This window comes from Strix aluco, chromosome 5, assembly GCF_031877795.1.
Source record: "Strix aluco isolate bStrAlu1 chromosome 5, bStrAlu1.hap1, whole genome shotgun sequence".
NCBI classification, from domain to species: Eukaryota; Metazoa; Chordata; class Aves; order Strigiformes; family Strigidae; genus Strix; species Strix aluco.
This window is the reverse complement of record NC_133935.1, coordinates 8,012,496-8,028,581: the sequence shown is the minus strand read 5'-3', so window position 1 is coordinate 8,028,581 and position 16,086 is coordinate 8,012,496. Positions and strand designations below refer to the sequence as shown.

At 39.8% G+C, this 16,086-nt stretch overlaps 1 protein-coding gene across 6 annotated transcripts in view; it reads left to right on the top strand.

The window, feature by feature from the left end:
* Positions 1-16,086, top strand: part of RIMKLB (ribosomal modification protein rimK like family member B) — a 46,939-nt gene that overhangs the window by 14,092 nt on the left and 16,761 nt on the right. Inside the window, exon 2 of one of the 6 annotated variants that reach the window (XM_074825770.1) lies at positions 10,101-10,165. The exons of the other annotated variants lie outside the window; for them this stretch is intronic. Within the exon in view, the coding sequence (XP_074681871.1) occupies positions 10,150-10,165 (16 nt within the window). The 5' untranslated portion in view covers positions 10,101-10,149. The remainder of the gene's footprint in view (positions 1-10,100; positions 10,166-16,086) is intronic. 6 annotated transcript variants of the gene reach the window in all.

Below are 16,086 nucleotides of genomic sequence, written 5' to 3'. Positions count from 1 at the left end.
TTGCTTGTGTGCTAGTTTAGGCATCAGGGTTTCCTGTGTGGACCTGAAATTTGCAATATTAGTCACTATTTGGTTTAAGTCTTTAATATCGTAAAATCTGATTTTGTTTCATACGATCTGTCCTTCATTTCTAATTTGGTCTGAACTAGTAAGAAATAGCTGTGATACTTGATTTTTTTTTTTCTTCCTCACACTGGGGTAGATAGCATTGGAAATAAACATGGAGGAATTTGGACAGTTGAGAAATTTCTGTAAAGTATAGAAAGCTGGGGAAGAAAGGGTTAGGTTGGATAGAAGATTCCTGCGTTTTCAGTGTAATGGTAAGAAAAGCACTTTGTCAGCTAGATCCATGATAAGAGAGGGCTTTTACATCTACAGAACAGTTGCAATATCAAAATACCAAAACTTTAATATTTTTTAATCATCTTTAAGTCACCTAAAGACTGCCTTCTATCACACAGTAGGGAGCATAATCACCTTTTCCTGCTGTTTCGGCAGTCCCCTGGCATTTGTTAGTCCAGCAGTTCACCTTCCTGTAATAGCGTGTCCTGCAGTGTGCAGCAGTGGCTCTGGGAGTGATGGAGCAGAGGCAAGTGGCCTTGGCAAGGTGCCTTGTTGAGCACTGCAGAGTTGGCCTGTTTCCTGCTACTAACAACAGTCAGAGCAACCATTGCTTCCTCTGCGGAGTTGGGAAATTGGTTTGTAACTCAGTACTGAGAGCTGGAAAAGAAACTGCGTTGTGTGCAAAGGACTGGAAAGTGGTAAGACATGAAGTGAATTCTGTGATGTTGAAAGTGCTGGGCTCAGATCCACTGGAAACTGTTTGGGATGTTCTTTCACTGTGGAAGCTGATCACATGCCAGTCTGATGTTAGACCTTCCTGAGCTGTAAGAGTTACTAGTAGGCAGTTACGAACTTTGTAGAGGGGATTTTGGAATGCTGGCTGTGTTTAGGGGTGGGTGACTATGTGACCACCCCAACATTAGATACTTCAGACAAATAAAGTCTCTAGTAGAAAAAACAGCAATCAAACATTTGTTATCGTAGAAACATATTTTAATAACAGTGCATTTCAACAGCTGTCACATGTTTTAGGAAGAATTGTTTTTTTTCAGAACTGTGACACCAAACACAACTTTCCCTGTGATGCACATAGGAATAAAGGATTTATACTCTGTGACCCTGGGTGTCCTTGCAGTTTTCTTCCTTACTATCAGAGATTGCTATTCTTACATTAATGACTGCCTGTTATCTCAAGCTGATGCTAAATAACAAAGGCTAACAATGAATTTGATCTTCTCAAAATTATTCTGTGTCTGAGCAGTTGCGTGGTGAACCAGGTCTGCATACTTGGTATAGTTTTAAACCAAATTAGCCTCTCCGTGGTAGAGGGTGCTTTTTGATGCTGCATCAGTCCTCGGAGGCAGGTAACAATGTGACTGCACAACAGTGGTGTGCTGCAGCACTTAAATCAGGAGGGCAAAGTGTGTGTGTTGGGGTGTGAGAGATTAGGAGATACCACAAATATTGATGTGAAAAACTTAAGAAACTGACAGCTATGCTTGGTTTACTAGGTTTGTGATCAGAGAAGTATTCTCTTACCTGTTCTTTAAACAATGACAGTAGCTTTGGTTTTCTCCACCTTTTCTCCAAGTGTAGTTGTTATCCATTTGTGAATGATGGGCAGCTGATTGATCCTCAGAGACTGAAGAGACTGGTACTGCTGAACTTTGTTCAGTGTTGAGATGGGTCTTCCAGTGTGCAGACCTGTGCTTTAACTGATAACAGACATCTAGGAGTGCCAGTGGCCATGGACCAAGTCCCTTTATTTTCTTATTTTTCTAAACTCTGTCTGTAAAATGTAGTGAAATACTGGTTTCAAGAATTATGGTTAGCTTTTATATCTGCTCTTTGCTGCATGGAAAGACTGGAATGAAAAGGAGAACAAAAAAAAAGGGGGGGGTGTCACTAATGAAACTATCAGTCATATTTTATTGCCTTATATTGTAAATAATTAACACTTACAATGTCACAAAAATATGTGATGGTGTCCTTCTAATGCTTGCTCTTTGAATGGAAGAGCTTAAGTGATTTCTATATCTGTTTAAAGGTCCAGTCCATTTTAGGATTAAAAGTGTGATACGGAGTTTTAAAGTGCCCTTGGAATTGTCAAAAGTTTAAGCAAGCTTTGGTAAGCAGGATGTGTTATATGTGCTCTGACAATATAAGCAGAATACCTGAAAACAAAGGTATTCTGCTTATGTTGTCAGAGAAACCCTGCTAGAATTACACTAATTAACTGCTTAACTGCTTTAACTAATAGAAGGCTTTTCCTATCATACAGAAAGGTATTCTTGCTCTGTACTTCCATATAGTGCAAGTATTGAACTGGGGACTGTCTTGCAGTGCTTATTGCTCATCTCAACACATCTGTGAGTAAAACGTGGAATTTATTGTTTTTTTTTCTCCTGAGAAGGCATGCTTCTCTTTTATTTTTTTTTTTTTTTTCCCTTTCAGTGAAATTGTACCAGTGAAGAATTTGGCTTCCAAACCCTAGGAATATATTCTCCAGAAAGAGAGGGGAGAGGAATGTGCTCCTTTCTAAGCTAAAGTAAAAACTAATCCAGTGGAATACTTGCACTGTGTGCTTAACATGAAGACAGTTCTCTGTTTCAAACACATGATGTTGTGTGATATAGGTAGAAATATTGAAGAATTGAACATGCCCAGTACTAGCATAGTGGAAGAACAGATATTGGAAGAGACAGACCAGTGATTTGATCCATTTTGGCAAGGGGTGAGGTAAAAAACTCCAATTATGCCAGTGTTCTCTCCTGGATTTTTTAGCTGTGGAGGGGGTGGGCTGCACTGACACAGTAAATAGGGTAGATGACTTTGTTTACAGTAATAGTTGTAATGTAACATCACTGAAGTAATATGCTCAAAATCCATGCTGTCAAATCCTGTTTCTTGGAGGTTTCTGTCTAAAGAAGAATTAGATCTGGTAGGGAAACATAGCAGTTAGAAGATCAATAAATACCTCCCTTGAGTCCTAAGAACTTGATTTGGAAGTGTCCTCTAGGTATCTAGCCTGTTGTCTTGTTGTGTTGGTACAATGCTGTGGAACTTCTGTGGGGGATTTCCTTTTAATTTAAGTTTTTGCAAGGACAGAAGAGGGAGTGTTTGTAAAAAATTGTGTAAGTGTTCCCTTTAGGTGTTCAAAATATAAAACTATTTATTGTTTGAGAAGTAGTTTAGGAACAGAAATAAGTAAGTTACATAGAGCTGTTGGGTCACAATACAAATGTGATTCTCGTTACAGGTCTCTCCAATACACTCACTGCCACAGCGCTGGGCATCCCCAGTCACTGGGAAGGCATAAGGGGTTTTAAATCAGCTCAAGCCCATAGCTCTCTTCACAGCTCTTTTGGGTAGTCATTCAGTTTTTATACTCTAGGTTGGGCTGAGCCCTGTATATGCTCCCCTGTGCTGGTCTAGTTACCTCAGGAAGACATTCATGCTCTTGCTGCTCTCCTGGACAAACATTTACACAACCAGTTGATACACTCAACTGAGAGTCAGCTGGTCCCCATAATTGTTACAACCCTTTACCTTAACATCCACCTTCTGGTCCCCTTTGTCATAGTCTGAGGTTGGCTTTCTTTGCCACCAGTGTGGTCGGTCACTTCCCACATTCTTCCCAGACCTTCACAAGCACATTGCCCTTGCCCATCTCCATTGAGCCTTCTCAGGCGTTTATTGATTCATCATGTGGAGAGAAGAACTGGCAGCGTATAGAATCTGGAGGTTGGGGCATTTGCCTAGGTGTAACAGACTTCTCTTACAACTTTGGTCACAGATGGAGGAACTGATGGAATGCAAGTGTGTTTCTTTCCAGGTTCATGCCCTGACCTTAGAGATGTAATATTTTCATCTTTGACTTGGTAGATACTTGCTTTATGTAACACAAAACAGATTGATATGAACAGAGAGAGACCAACTTATGACTGTCTAGCTAATGAGTGTGTCAATAAGTAACAAGTAACTGTCCTTGAATGATGAGGGAAAAGTCTTCCTCCGCCACCACCAAATGCTTACTGTGAAAAGTGCCAAAATCCCTTTGTGAACCTACTGTGAAAAGTCAAGCTGCTTCTTCCAAGTTTCTTTTTATGCTCCAAATAGTACTGTGAAGGTCTTGAATTAATGAATTGATTCTCTTGCTTTCCCTCACCCCCAATAAAAATTACTGACTTCATTTTTCAATTAGCTCTTGAGGCTGCTTAGATCACCCAATTGAGAATCATCTGAGGATTTAATTTTTGGTAGAAACGTTACTTAAATAGATTAGAACAAATTAAATTTGGCACTCAAGGGAATTTTGGCCTTTAGTGTTTTTGTTAGTTTGTTTTTGCTATATTGGGACCATCTGTTCAAACAGTCTTCTATGAAGTGAGAGTACCATATATCATGATGGAATATAAATGTATATGTTGTTTCAGTACAGAAGAGTCTGATCTATCAGTAGTAGATAGTTTTTTGGAAATTGAGAGCACAGACTTTTTTCAGTTGTATAACTATTTACTCAGTAGTCCCCAAATAATATTAACCTGAAAATTTTAGGGCTTTTTGGCAACACAGATTAAATCCTCAGTAATATTCTTGTAGTATGAGTGCAATGGTTTGCCATGTTTACCAATGCAGAAACAATATATAGGAAAGCTAAGAGATTTGTCTAAGGCACCACAGTAAGTGGAAGACTTGATTTATGTCTGTGATTAGATTGCTAGGTGCTTGCACTAAGACCAGTGTTTCTAACTTAATTTGCTCGTTTTATGGTTTGACATCTGAATGGGTGACCTAACTGCTGAAACTGCTGATGTACTGACATTATGTTTACTTCCTGTAAAAGTCAGGATTTATTTAAAAGTATAATTTCAGGCACTCAAGATGGTAAATGGATGAGATGTCCTAATTTGTAATGCCTTCTTCCCTGCTTTCCAGTAAGAAGAGTGTATTGCCTGCTTTCTCTCTCATGTCTGAAACAAAGCAGGGCAACAAAGCTGGTGCAGGGTCTGGAGCACATGTCGTAGGAGGAGCGGCTGAGGGAACTGGGGTTGTTTAGTCTGGAGAAGAGGAGGCTGAGGGGAGACCTCATCGCCCTCTACAACTCCCTGAAAGGAGGTTGCAGAGAGCTGGGGATGAGTCTCTTTGACCAAGTAACAAGTGATAGGACAAGAGGGAATGGCCTCAAGCTGCACCAGGGAAGGTTTAGACTGGATATTAGGAAGCATTTCTTTCCAGAAGGGGTTGTTGGGCGTTGGAATGGGCTGCCCAGGGAGGTGGTGGAGTCCCCATCCCTGGAGGGGTTGAAGAGTCGGATTGACCCAGTGCTGAGGGATCTGGTGGAGTTGAGAACGGTCAGTGTGAGGTTAATGGTTGGACTGGATGATCTTCAAGGTCTTTCCCAACTGAGATGATTCTGTGAAAACAAAAGCATGGTTTCATCTGTTGGCCAGGCAGGTGACCCTAGTACAAAACTGTTACTTTGCTTAGTTTGGGCAAGGAAATCTTGGGTTTCAGTACTGATTCTGTTCTTAAGCTGTATCTGATGAAACATTGTATGAGGTGTTTTTTGACATTGTGGATGGGTATCTTAACATTACAATGGACCAAAACTTTACATTATAAACTATGTTTTTATTGCTTATAATTTGTCCTTCCTTATTAATATGCCCCCGCCCCTTAAGTCTTAAATGTATTTTTTGAGGGAGTTGTGGAAATTTTCTGCCCAGTGATTCAGTTGAAGGAGGGCACTTCAAGGAAAAACGAGTATGTTTTTCTATTTTCCCCTAAATTTGTCAGGGTATTTTTGGAAGAACTAACTTGGAACAGGAGCTCAATTTGGCTGAAGTGGCATTTGCTTGTTACACCTGTGAAAGTAGACATACATTTGTCCCAAATTATTACCCTTTCAAAAAATAGTCTGTTAAGCATCTTAGAGGGTTATTTAAACTTCACAGCTAAAACATTTGAAACATACCCCTGTATTATGCAAAAAAAAGACTTACGGTGTTGTGGCCTTGTCTGCTGTGGGATGGGCTACAGTTTGGTCTGAGAGCACAATTTTAAATGGAGATTTTCTTTTGTGTTGGTTATGCCTCTTCTCAGTGATACGAAGACCCAAATGGAGTAAATCACTCCATTCAAATGTAGCAGAGACAAGAAGAGTGAAATTGGTTTGGGACTGGGGCCTCTGGTATCGGTGGGGAAAAATCTGGTGTGAAGGCAGTGTGCTTCGCAAACATGCTGCAACAAGAAATGGTAAGAGGAAGTGAATGCAGTGAAACTCTTGCTAGATAAGAAATTGCTTCCCTCAGGAAGGAATTCGGAGCTGGAAACCAGTGGGAACATGGGTTGTGTGTTGAAACTTCCCTGAGAGGAGATGCAAACTGAACAAGGAGCCTCAAATGGAAAACAAATCTGGAGGCAAGGCAGGAAACTGAGTGGTTAGAGTGGTATTCAGAATTGCTGGCAAGGAAGCTACTTGTCAGTAGGAGAAATCTGTAGTTTGGAAATTAACTGGAAAAATAAGGAGAATAGAATGACAGTGGAACAGAAAGGAAGTGGAAGCACAGGTCTTACATGTAGGGGGATGAATCCTGTGGGGGGTGGGTGGGAAGTGAGAAAGTGGGGCAAATCAAGCTGCACGCAGGAGTTGCTGATTCCTAGTACCTGAAGTGGAATCAAACCTTCCAGAGATTTTCTCTCCTGCTGAGGAACATTCCTCTGCCAGTTGGTTACACAAATATTTGATGGCAGCGGAGCCCATTTGCCTTAAGTGCTGGTCCACGTAGAGGCTGCGGACGCAGTGCTGCTGACACTCAGCTGTCAGCTCGAGGGTCAGAGGTCTCTATGGTAGATAAAACTGTTCTAACCCTCGTGCACTATTCCACCAGTGTCATGAATGTGTTATTTAGATGCTGAGTGATGAAGTTTGCTTTTGATTATCTGCAAATGTGAAGATAAAATACTATTATGAGTAGCAACAGAAAATACCCAAAAATTAGAAATTGGCAAACCCAAATTTGCATTTTTTACTCCTTTGTTCAATACTTCTTTTCAGATACTACATTTTAAATTACTTGATCACATGCTACTTTTTCATCAGCATCCTTAAAGTAGAGGGTGTTCTGCTCTGGAAATGTAACCTGTAGCATAGCAAAGGAGAGGACAATTTGTAGGGTGCCTTCTTTGTGGTTACAGGAATATGTGACAATTGAAGCAGAACACTGCTGGAAGAAAAATGTTAGTCTGGTGATTTAAATGGGACTGTTCAGAAATTGCCTTTAACTGCATGTTTTTGCATTTTCTGAGTGCCCAAACTTTGGATACTAGGATCAGCTTTGTGAAAGTGCTGCATACTTGCATCCACAAATAAAATCAGTGGAGCAGCATCAGCAACTGAGAAATCATGGTCTCCCAAATGTGGCGTCTAAAATTCCTTCTTTAACACTTATCTCTGGGCTTCCCTTCCCCATATGGGAAATTACCGGTTTCTTGTGGTGTTGACAAAATAAATTAAGGTTGTGAAGCACAAAGGTGTTACTGTGATAAGCACAATAAATTAAACTCAAGAAGAAATTAGTAATGGTGTGTTTCAAGCAAGGATTTTGGTACACCAATCCATGGACTACACACTGAACAATATAGAAGAAAATACAGTGCTAAGTAGCTGCTTATTGAGTGCTGTAGCTCCTGTGCACATTAGATAAATGCTGTGGGGAAAAATAATGTTTGTGTAATTGAAGACAGCATGTGGGTGGGGTGCTATAGACAGATCCTTAGTTGTGGCTGCTTCTAACCTTTATGTGCTTGACTGTGGCTTCAATAGTTTTCTCTTAATGTAGGTTTTTAATGTAATATTGTATACACACATTCTTTGTAAATAATGTATGTGCAGTCATTTAGGGACTGTTTACTAGCCAGGCTTTGGGAAACGTAGATGTAGGGAAAAACAGGAGTGATGCAATGATAACCAATTACTGGGGTAAGACAATACTCTGAATAGTAGTCCATGGATATATTTACATTCAAGATACATATGTATCCAGTCAGTGAAACTGAGGAGTTATTTTACCTGTCTAAATACCTAGAGGTGTTACTCTTGTGCCTTGTTCTCCCTCATATTTGTTTCATGAATATGTAAATTGGCCTATCCCCATTGTTACTGTACTTCTCAACTGCTTTGGAAAATAGCTTATTCCATTCCTGGAATTCTTTTTGTTTGGGTTCTTTTGACAGCGCTGCTTTCAGTGTTCGTATTTCATATTTTGAGAGGTGCCTTGCAGGCAGTTTTTCATGGTTAAGAACATCAACATATATATATATATATATAAAAGTAATACATTACTTTTGGATATCAACATTATTAGTATTAGACCTTCTGTTCCTGGGTGAGGAGCAGACCCACAGGATGAGCTACATTCTTAGTTCTGTGGCCAGGCTGTGCTTTGAGTTGAGTTTTTTCTTAATATAAAGCAAGAAGGGGGGAGCACTAGTGAACCTGACTGAGCCTGCCATAGTAGAGGCAATCAGTTGTTATTATCTTGAAATTATTTTTTAGGAGTTGCAGGATTTCTTGCACTAACCACATGTTTCTTTTAGCTCACTGTTCCAGAAAACAGAGCCATCTGAATCTTACCTTTTCATGTTGTTGAGGGGTGGCTTTCGTTCCTATATCATGCCTTTTCCTTCTCAGTGAAGAAAGTTTTTATTAATAACAGAAGAGCCCATATCAAATTCTCCTGCTAGTGTTACTCTGTGTCCCTGTTTCCCTGACTCAGATGATATTTGTGAATATCCTGTAGCCTAAGATAAAGGTTTAGCTCTCCTTCGCCTGGGTTGCAGTCCATGTGCTTATTCCCAGTGAGACAAGTTGTACCTTAAAAATTCTTTAAAGGTTTGGAGTAGCTCTTACGTGTTCCACAAAACTAGATTCAAACTCAACTCAGGACCTAAAGGGGACTATCCTCTGTGCCCTGACAACTTTCTGCACCTGCATCTTTCTGTGAAGAACTATATTGTTGGATGACTGCTTTCACCAGGAGAATGGAATGGTGGTGAGCAAGACCTGTTTTCAGTTGTTTGTTTATAGCTTAAAAATAAAAGCTTCACAACTTTTTTTCCCCCTTCGTTCCTTTGCTTTCTAGACAGGATTTGCCTTTACCATATACTAAATTTCTTCTTAAATCTCTTTCCAGTTTTCATTGTGGTCAGGGAATCAGTCTGTGGTTCCACCCCCAACTGTCAAACCTGTAGAGGCACTTTCCACTTCCAGCATGAAGAACTTTGTTTTTGTTTTATTTTAATGACTGTTAAAACTTGTCTGATGATATTGATGGTGCAAAAGAAAGAAAGGATGTTTCCCAGTGAACCCACAAATCTAGTTTGAGCAGTGAAAAAGTGCATTGTGGAGCATGCATCCTATTCTTGCAACCACGTAAGAGCCCAGGTGTACTGCAGGAGAATGCCACAGAGAATCATAGAATAATTGAGATGGGAGGACACCTTTAAAAGTCATCTAGACCAACCTTCTGCTCAAAGCGGCCAGCTTGAAAGCTAGAGCCAGCTCTGAAGTTAGATGAGGTTGCTTGGGGCATATCTAGTTGGGTTTGGAATATCTCCAAGGATGAAGCCTCCGCAACCCCTCAGGGCAATCTGTCACAGAGTTTGACCACCCTCACAGAGCGGGGCGGGGGGGAATCCAAATCCATGGTCACAACTGTGTTTGCAAGTTGTATCTGTTGCTGGTCTCTTTGACTAGCTCTGTGTGCTCCAAAGCTGCGTGTGTGTGATCTGCGCCTTTGTGTGGAGCACAAACCCTCCTCCTCACTTTCACAGCCTGTCCTTCTGTCCATTCACCACAGTACTCCAGGCACGTGAACTATCCAGCTGACAATGAGGAGAGATTACGAGTTGGAGTCATGGTGTGAGCGTAGGCAGAAAGGTAGAGAGAAGTTACTGAATAATGACTGGAAGTTTTTGAGATGTGCATGTTCATATCCTGCTTCCTTTTTTTTTTTTTCTGTCAATCTTCCCAGGATCATTCTGGCCTAAGACTGAAATGGTTCTTTGTGCACTCCTCCTTACATGCTTGGGACTAAAGGTGAGGCAGGATTCTGAAAGTGCATGCCCTTTGTGGATGCTTTGAGGTGAATAAGGTCTGTGGCTGCAGGCGAAAGGGATGCCGTACGTGTAATCTGCATGTCTTAATGCTTGTAATTGTTTGTCATGCTCAAACAAGGCTGGCAGCTGGGCCTTTATAGCAGTTTTGCTGCAAATTTTTCTTACCTGGCAGAGTGGGAGCTGGAGAATGTACTATCTGCATAGGACAGGAGAGCAAGTGTTGGAGAAAGAAATCAGTCTGACACGCTTGTTACAAAGTTGGAAGCTAGGTTAGTGTAGCGACCATAGAGTTGTAAATGTAGGAAGCAAAAAAAAAAAAAAAAAAATCTAACTTTAGACAATTCTGCAGTCTCCAAATGGCACTATCTTGACAATTTAAGCTGTTCAGACCATTGCTGTCATTGCTGTGATCCAGCCTCCTCTGTTGCAGTTGACACCTGAATTGATCAGATCCTACAGTGAGTTGGTTCAGCTTACAATACCTGCTGAGATCGAATTCCACAAAAGAACAGCATAGTTACCTGCTGGTGTAGGAGGCTTACCCGCTCACCAGTGGGTCTGATGAGCACCAGTATTGAGTGATAGGGAGGGGGTGGTACTATGTGCCGCTGCAGGATTGCCTAGGGCTGGAGAGTAAAACTGTTGCAGCAATGGAATGACTTAAATTGTCTTAGAGCCACAACCTTACGTGTTTTGTCCAACACAGGGATTTCTAAAGAGGTGCTTGTTTCTCCCCCTTTCTTGCTTGGGTCTTCCAAGGTGCATAGCGTGCAGGTAAACTTTTTGCTCTAAGAATTTTTAATATTTTTAAGTTGCTAGAGGCATAGTTTAGGAGTAAATTACAATTCTGTTACTGAGCACAGATCAAAGGTGGCATTTGGTAATGAGATTTCGATGATTGTGTTGCTGTAAAATGGATGAACTTGAGGAAAAATGTGATCTGGAAATACTTAAAGGAGATTTTTAGAGGAATCTATTGAGGAGTGAGATAAATGAGCTAAGGAGACTTGTCATACCTGATGCTGGTAAAATAGCTTTTGTTTCCCATCTCTGCCATTGATTTGTGATGAGATCAGTAGCCCCTCAGTGCTTTTTATTTCTTTGTAAATTGGACAGATGCTTATTTCAGAAGAGACAAGACAAAGAGAGCTTTAGAGCTTGTAGTGCACCGTAAATGCATATAAAGACATTTATCAATTTGTAGGGATTGTAAACTCAGGACTACATTTACAATCTAGAGATTAGTGGTAAAATAGCTAATCTCTTAAGTATGTTGCCTTCGAAGGTCAAAACAAGCTGACAGTGGGGGATGTCCCTTCTGCTTGCTTTAGTCTGCTGTCTGTGAGTACAATACTACCACTGCATGATTTTTTTTTATTTGACTGGTATGGTTGGAAGGACTGTATACCTGTGTAATTCTGAGGAGCATTTTCTTTTAAGACGATAGTTACGGATCGTGTGGAGTGTCTTCACTGGGGAACATACTAAGCAAATGTCTTGATTAGTTAACACCTTTTTTGGCACTAGGTGGAAGCTTCTGCATCCAGAACAGGTGAGAAATAACATTGTGGTGCTATACTTGTATTTTTATTACAGTGTGGGCATGGAGCACATGTGCTGCTACTGCAGTGTAGTTTTAACCCTCTAAAGCTGGGAAGAGGAAACAAGCCCAGTGAGCGAGCTTACAGAGGTGTGGGGAAAAATGGAATTTTTCCTTCTCTAGCTTTGCTTTTTGTATGGTTTTATGTTAATGTCTGTCAAAACTAAGAAATTTTGGGTTATGTCTGTCTAGAACATTTTTTTTTTTGTGCTATAGGAAAATACTGTACTTGTGAAGAGACCTGAAACTGTTGTATGGTGTGTATCTGAGTTAATAAAGATTTTTCTCTGACACACCAAAAAAAAAAAAAAAAAAAAAAAAGAGGATCTCTGTGGAGATGGCAGTTGATGCAAGCTTTAGAGTCAGTTTTAACCCAAAACTTACCTGAAATATCACAGTTAAATTCCTGCCTTTAAGAAGGACACATTTGTCACCAAAATAAGTGCCTCCAATTCATAAATGTAATGCAAGTTTGACTAGAAAGTCCATAGACTACAATGACAGGTCAAAGCAGTAAGCTGAGGGGATCTATCCACTCCCCAGAATTCAGGCTTAGTTAAGCATGTTTAGGAAGACTTGGAAAGGACAGGTAGTCGGATATTATTTATTAAAAGCTTCTGACAATGTAGAAGTGCTTCTAGATGTCTTTTCTGTTATGGGAGACAGATATGAAGGCTCAATGTCTTCGTTACAAACTGAAAGTTCACATGGGATGCTTCTCCATTCAGCAGTTTGCTCATGTAATAAAAGGGTGAATTACTGAGATGAAAGAAGGTATTGTTTGGTAGCAGAGAGAGATGAGGTGCATAAGTTATGCATTTTAAAGGTATTTAGTAGATTTTTGGCATTGCAGAGAAAATTTTAGATTAATCTCAGATGGAAGGAGAACCCTCTGCCATTCTGGGCTGCTTGAATTCTTCTGCTGGATTTCTTTTGGCTTTTGGAAAGACCTTTCCAGTTATCCTTTTTTTTTTTTTTCAGATGTCCTTAATTTTTTTTCTTCACCTGCTATTTAAAATGAACAGAAATTGGGCATTTAAAACATGGGAGAGACTGTTAAGAGTGGACTGATATTTAGTCTCCTCTTGTTCTGTAACATTTAAGACTTGCATTTTAGGATGGGATTGTTTAATGCTTATGACTTTCAGCATTTGAGGGTGGGGTGATTCTAGACCTTGTTATTTCTAAGGCTCTCAGTGTTGGTGACCTCTGGATAGATTATATAAAAGGACAGGTATGTGCCACAAGTGGGTGTTCCATCAGTTGAGGACGCTTTAGACTTTTAAAACACTGTAAAGCATCTTTATTTGACCCAGGAATGTTCTGAGATCTAGTGGGAACTGTTGTACAAAAATCCGAACAAGATACAAGAGGTCTTGCCTACAGCTACGTAGAAACTAAAAGATTACATCTGGATTATAAACAGATGTCTCATTTTTGCTTTTGAAATGTGGTCTGTGTTGAGAAGTGGTTTTAGGTGAAGGTTTCATCATAAGGCCTTGCTAAATTTACAGCTCCAGGCTTCCAAATTGGGGGCAGGGGGCGTTTTTTCCCTCTGTCACCCCTGTTCCCTGTTATGCCATCATTTCTCCCTTGTGCAGGCATTTCCACTCATCTGCTAATCACAAGCTAGTAAAGTTTGCTAAAAAACCCCCACCTGGTTCCACCTGTCAGTTCTCTGACATTCAGGTTTGTTGAAGTGGCCTGTGGTGCAAGCGTGTGGGTACCAAAGCTGCCTCTAAGTGCAAGCAGTAGGGAGATGGGTGTTGGAATATGTTCTTTTGATGACAGAACATGTTCCTCTTGTTTTGTTTCCTGTGTATTCACTTTTATCTTAGCTCCAACAGCTGCTGAGTCTCTAACTCATGGGTGTTTGTTTGGGTTAGGACCCTACTGTTTTTATCAACTAAACAGGAGAGAGGTAAATAGGGAGGAAGAGAACAGCTTTTAATTCAGATCTCAAGTAACCATTCTCTAAGTTTCAGTTCCTCACGACTTGCTAAGTTTTGCATAGTCTATTCCAGTCACATCTCTGTTTTCTAGATAGATAACTTTCCCTTTCTTTCTCATCCCTACTTTTTTCTTTGACCTGGTTCATGCTGCCTTTGACATATTGATATGATACTGACTTTTCATTTGGGAATGCTAATCTGTGTTTTCACAGTATTCATAGATTGTTAAAACATTGAGTTTCTAAGACCATTACAATCGTGTACAAAGTGTTTATCATAAATATTAACTTTGAAATGGTTTTGGTACCATTTTGAAATGGTCTGGTTTTCAGTATGTGTTTAAGGCTTTTCCTGCTGGTCAGTACTAGATATGAGAGACATATCAACACATCTTTGGTTCACACAATGGTCAGTTGTCAGGATATCATATTAATTTGACGTTCACATTCACTGCAGATGATCTGAATATCTTTCTAAATTGATTATCTTATTTAAAAACCATGATGCAAAAACCAAAACGTAATATTAAGGAAGTTGTACAGAGTCCTCTGTAAATAAAAAAATAAATAAAATCCTTAATCATAGGGCTGTATTTACCTGATCATTCTCACTGTTTTCTGTTATTGTTTCTGACAAGTCTTGTTCAGTGATACCCTGCTCTGCACGATATGTATTCTCAGCAAATATAGACGGGTGTCTGCTCAATTGTTGCACTAGTTCCACACTTGGCTCAAACCTTTTTATGGCTGTGTAACAAACTAAGAACTTGCTCTGGGGTAAAAAAAAAAAGTGTTGCTGGTTTGATATTAATTCAGAGTAATTGCCTCACCTGATTCACTTTACAGCCACATGAATGTTGCTGCTAGCACAAAAGAAGGAGCAGTGTGAAGAGGCTGAATGTGAGTACTAGGAGCAGAATAGGATCACTTTTTGTGAATGCCAGTGCAAATTTAGGTCTTATGACTCTGCAAATATAATATTAAGTGAAAAATATGATAAAATGCTTCCTAACATAAATGCAGACCGTTGCTGAAAGAAACAGTCCTGCTGTCCCTTCACACATTAAGCTTCCTATTGCTTCCCTTGCAGTCTAATGATTTCAGGACTGCTGGGTGAGCTGAGTTAGCTAGTTATCAAATGCAAAAATAATAACTGGTTTTCTTTTTATCTCTTTTTTTTTTTTTTTTTTTTTTTACCCCTCCTCTCAGAGCAACGACCTGATCTGACTTCCTGTACGGTTGTATGATCACTAGGTCTGATGCAAGGTGAGAATTAGGAGTATGGGGGTACAGGAGATGAGATGGCTTCTTTTTGCTGCAGCATGTAGTTGAACCAGGTTAAATATAACATGAAACTGCATATTTTATTTGAACACGTTTTTTGTTCTGGAGTCATATCCATGTTTTATGAGGTCTGCCTACATAGAAAGGTTTTCATGTTATCTTCAGGGAAGACCAACAGCTTACAGCGTGTTCTAGACATTTCTGGAGAACCTGCATTAACCCCATGCATTAATTAATTAGTTCCTTCATACTGTTACTGAAGCTATGGCACAGTGTTTCCACTCCCATGGTCTACACAGTCAAGACTTTGAATCAGTATGTTAGCACTGAAACAGTCTTGTTGTTCATACTACTGATGTGCAAGCTTTTCCTGATTATGGATACTATTAATAATCCATGTTGCTGTCAAACTTGGGAGCTGTAATCATGCATCAAAAAGGCATTCCTTGTTTTAATAAATGTACAGTCTTACTATATTAAAGGAATGACCCCAACTCTTTTTCCCAGCAAACTTTTGAGCTTAAAATTTGGAATTACTTTGCAGCCTTTAACACCGTTGATTACTGAGGAGAAGAACATGAGAAGTTGATAAAGCAAACAGGAAAAGTGCTGTGTTAGAACCTCTTTTAAATTCCTTTTGAGAGCTTCCTTTCATACAGAGTTTCTTAAATGTGCTTTTCCCCTGTTACCTTTTTGTGTTTTGCGTTTGTAGTTCTCTTTTCTTCTGGCCGGTAATTTTTTTTTTCCCTTCCTTTTTGAGAAGAAGCCAATAGCTAAAAGATAATAAAAGAAATTAAATGCTTTTGGATCTTCTTTTTTTTTTTTTTTTCTTACTAAGGTTAGCCTGTCTTGTTTTTTTCTGTTTTTGGCTGAGTTTCCTTCAAGAAAGCTAAAGTTGCTTTAAGCATGCTTCAGCAAGCTCGGTAGTAGCAATGGCTGATGCACCTGGTGTTGCTAATCCAAATAATAATCTCTCAAATCCTGGTCTACTTCAGAAGTCATCTGAAAGATTTTAAGAGGACACTGACACTGAAAGAAGTAGAGGAAGGTCTTCCCTGTTATTCTT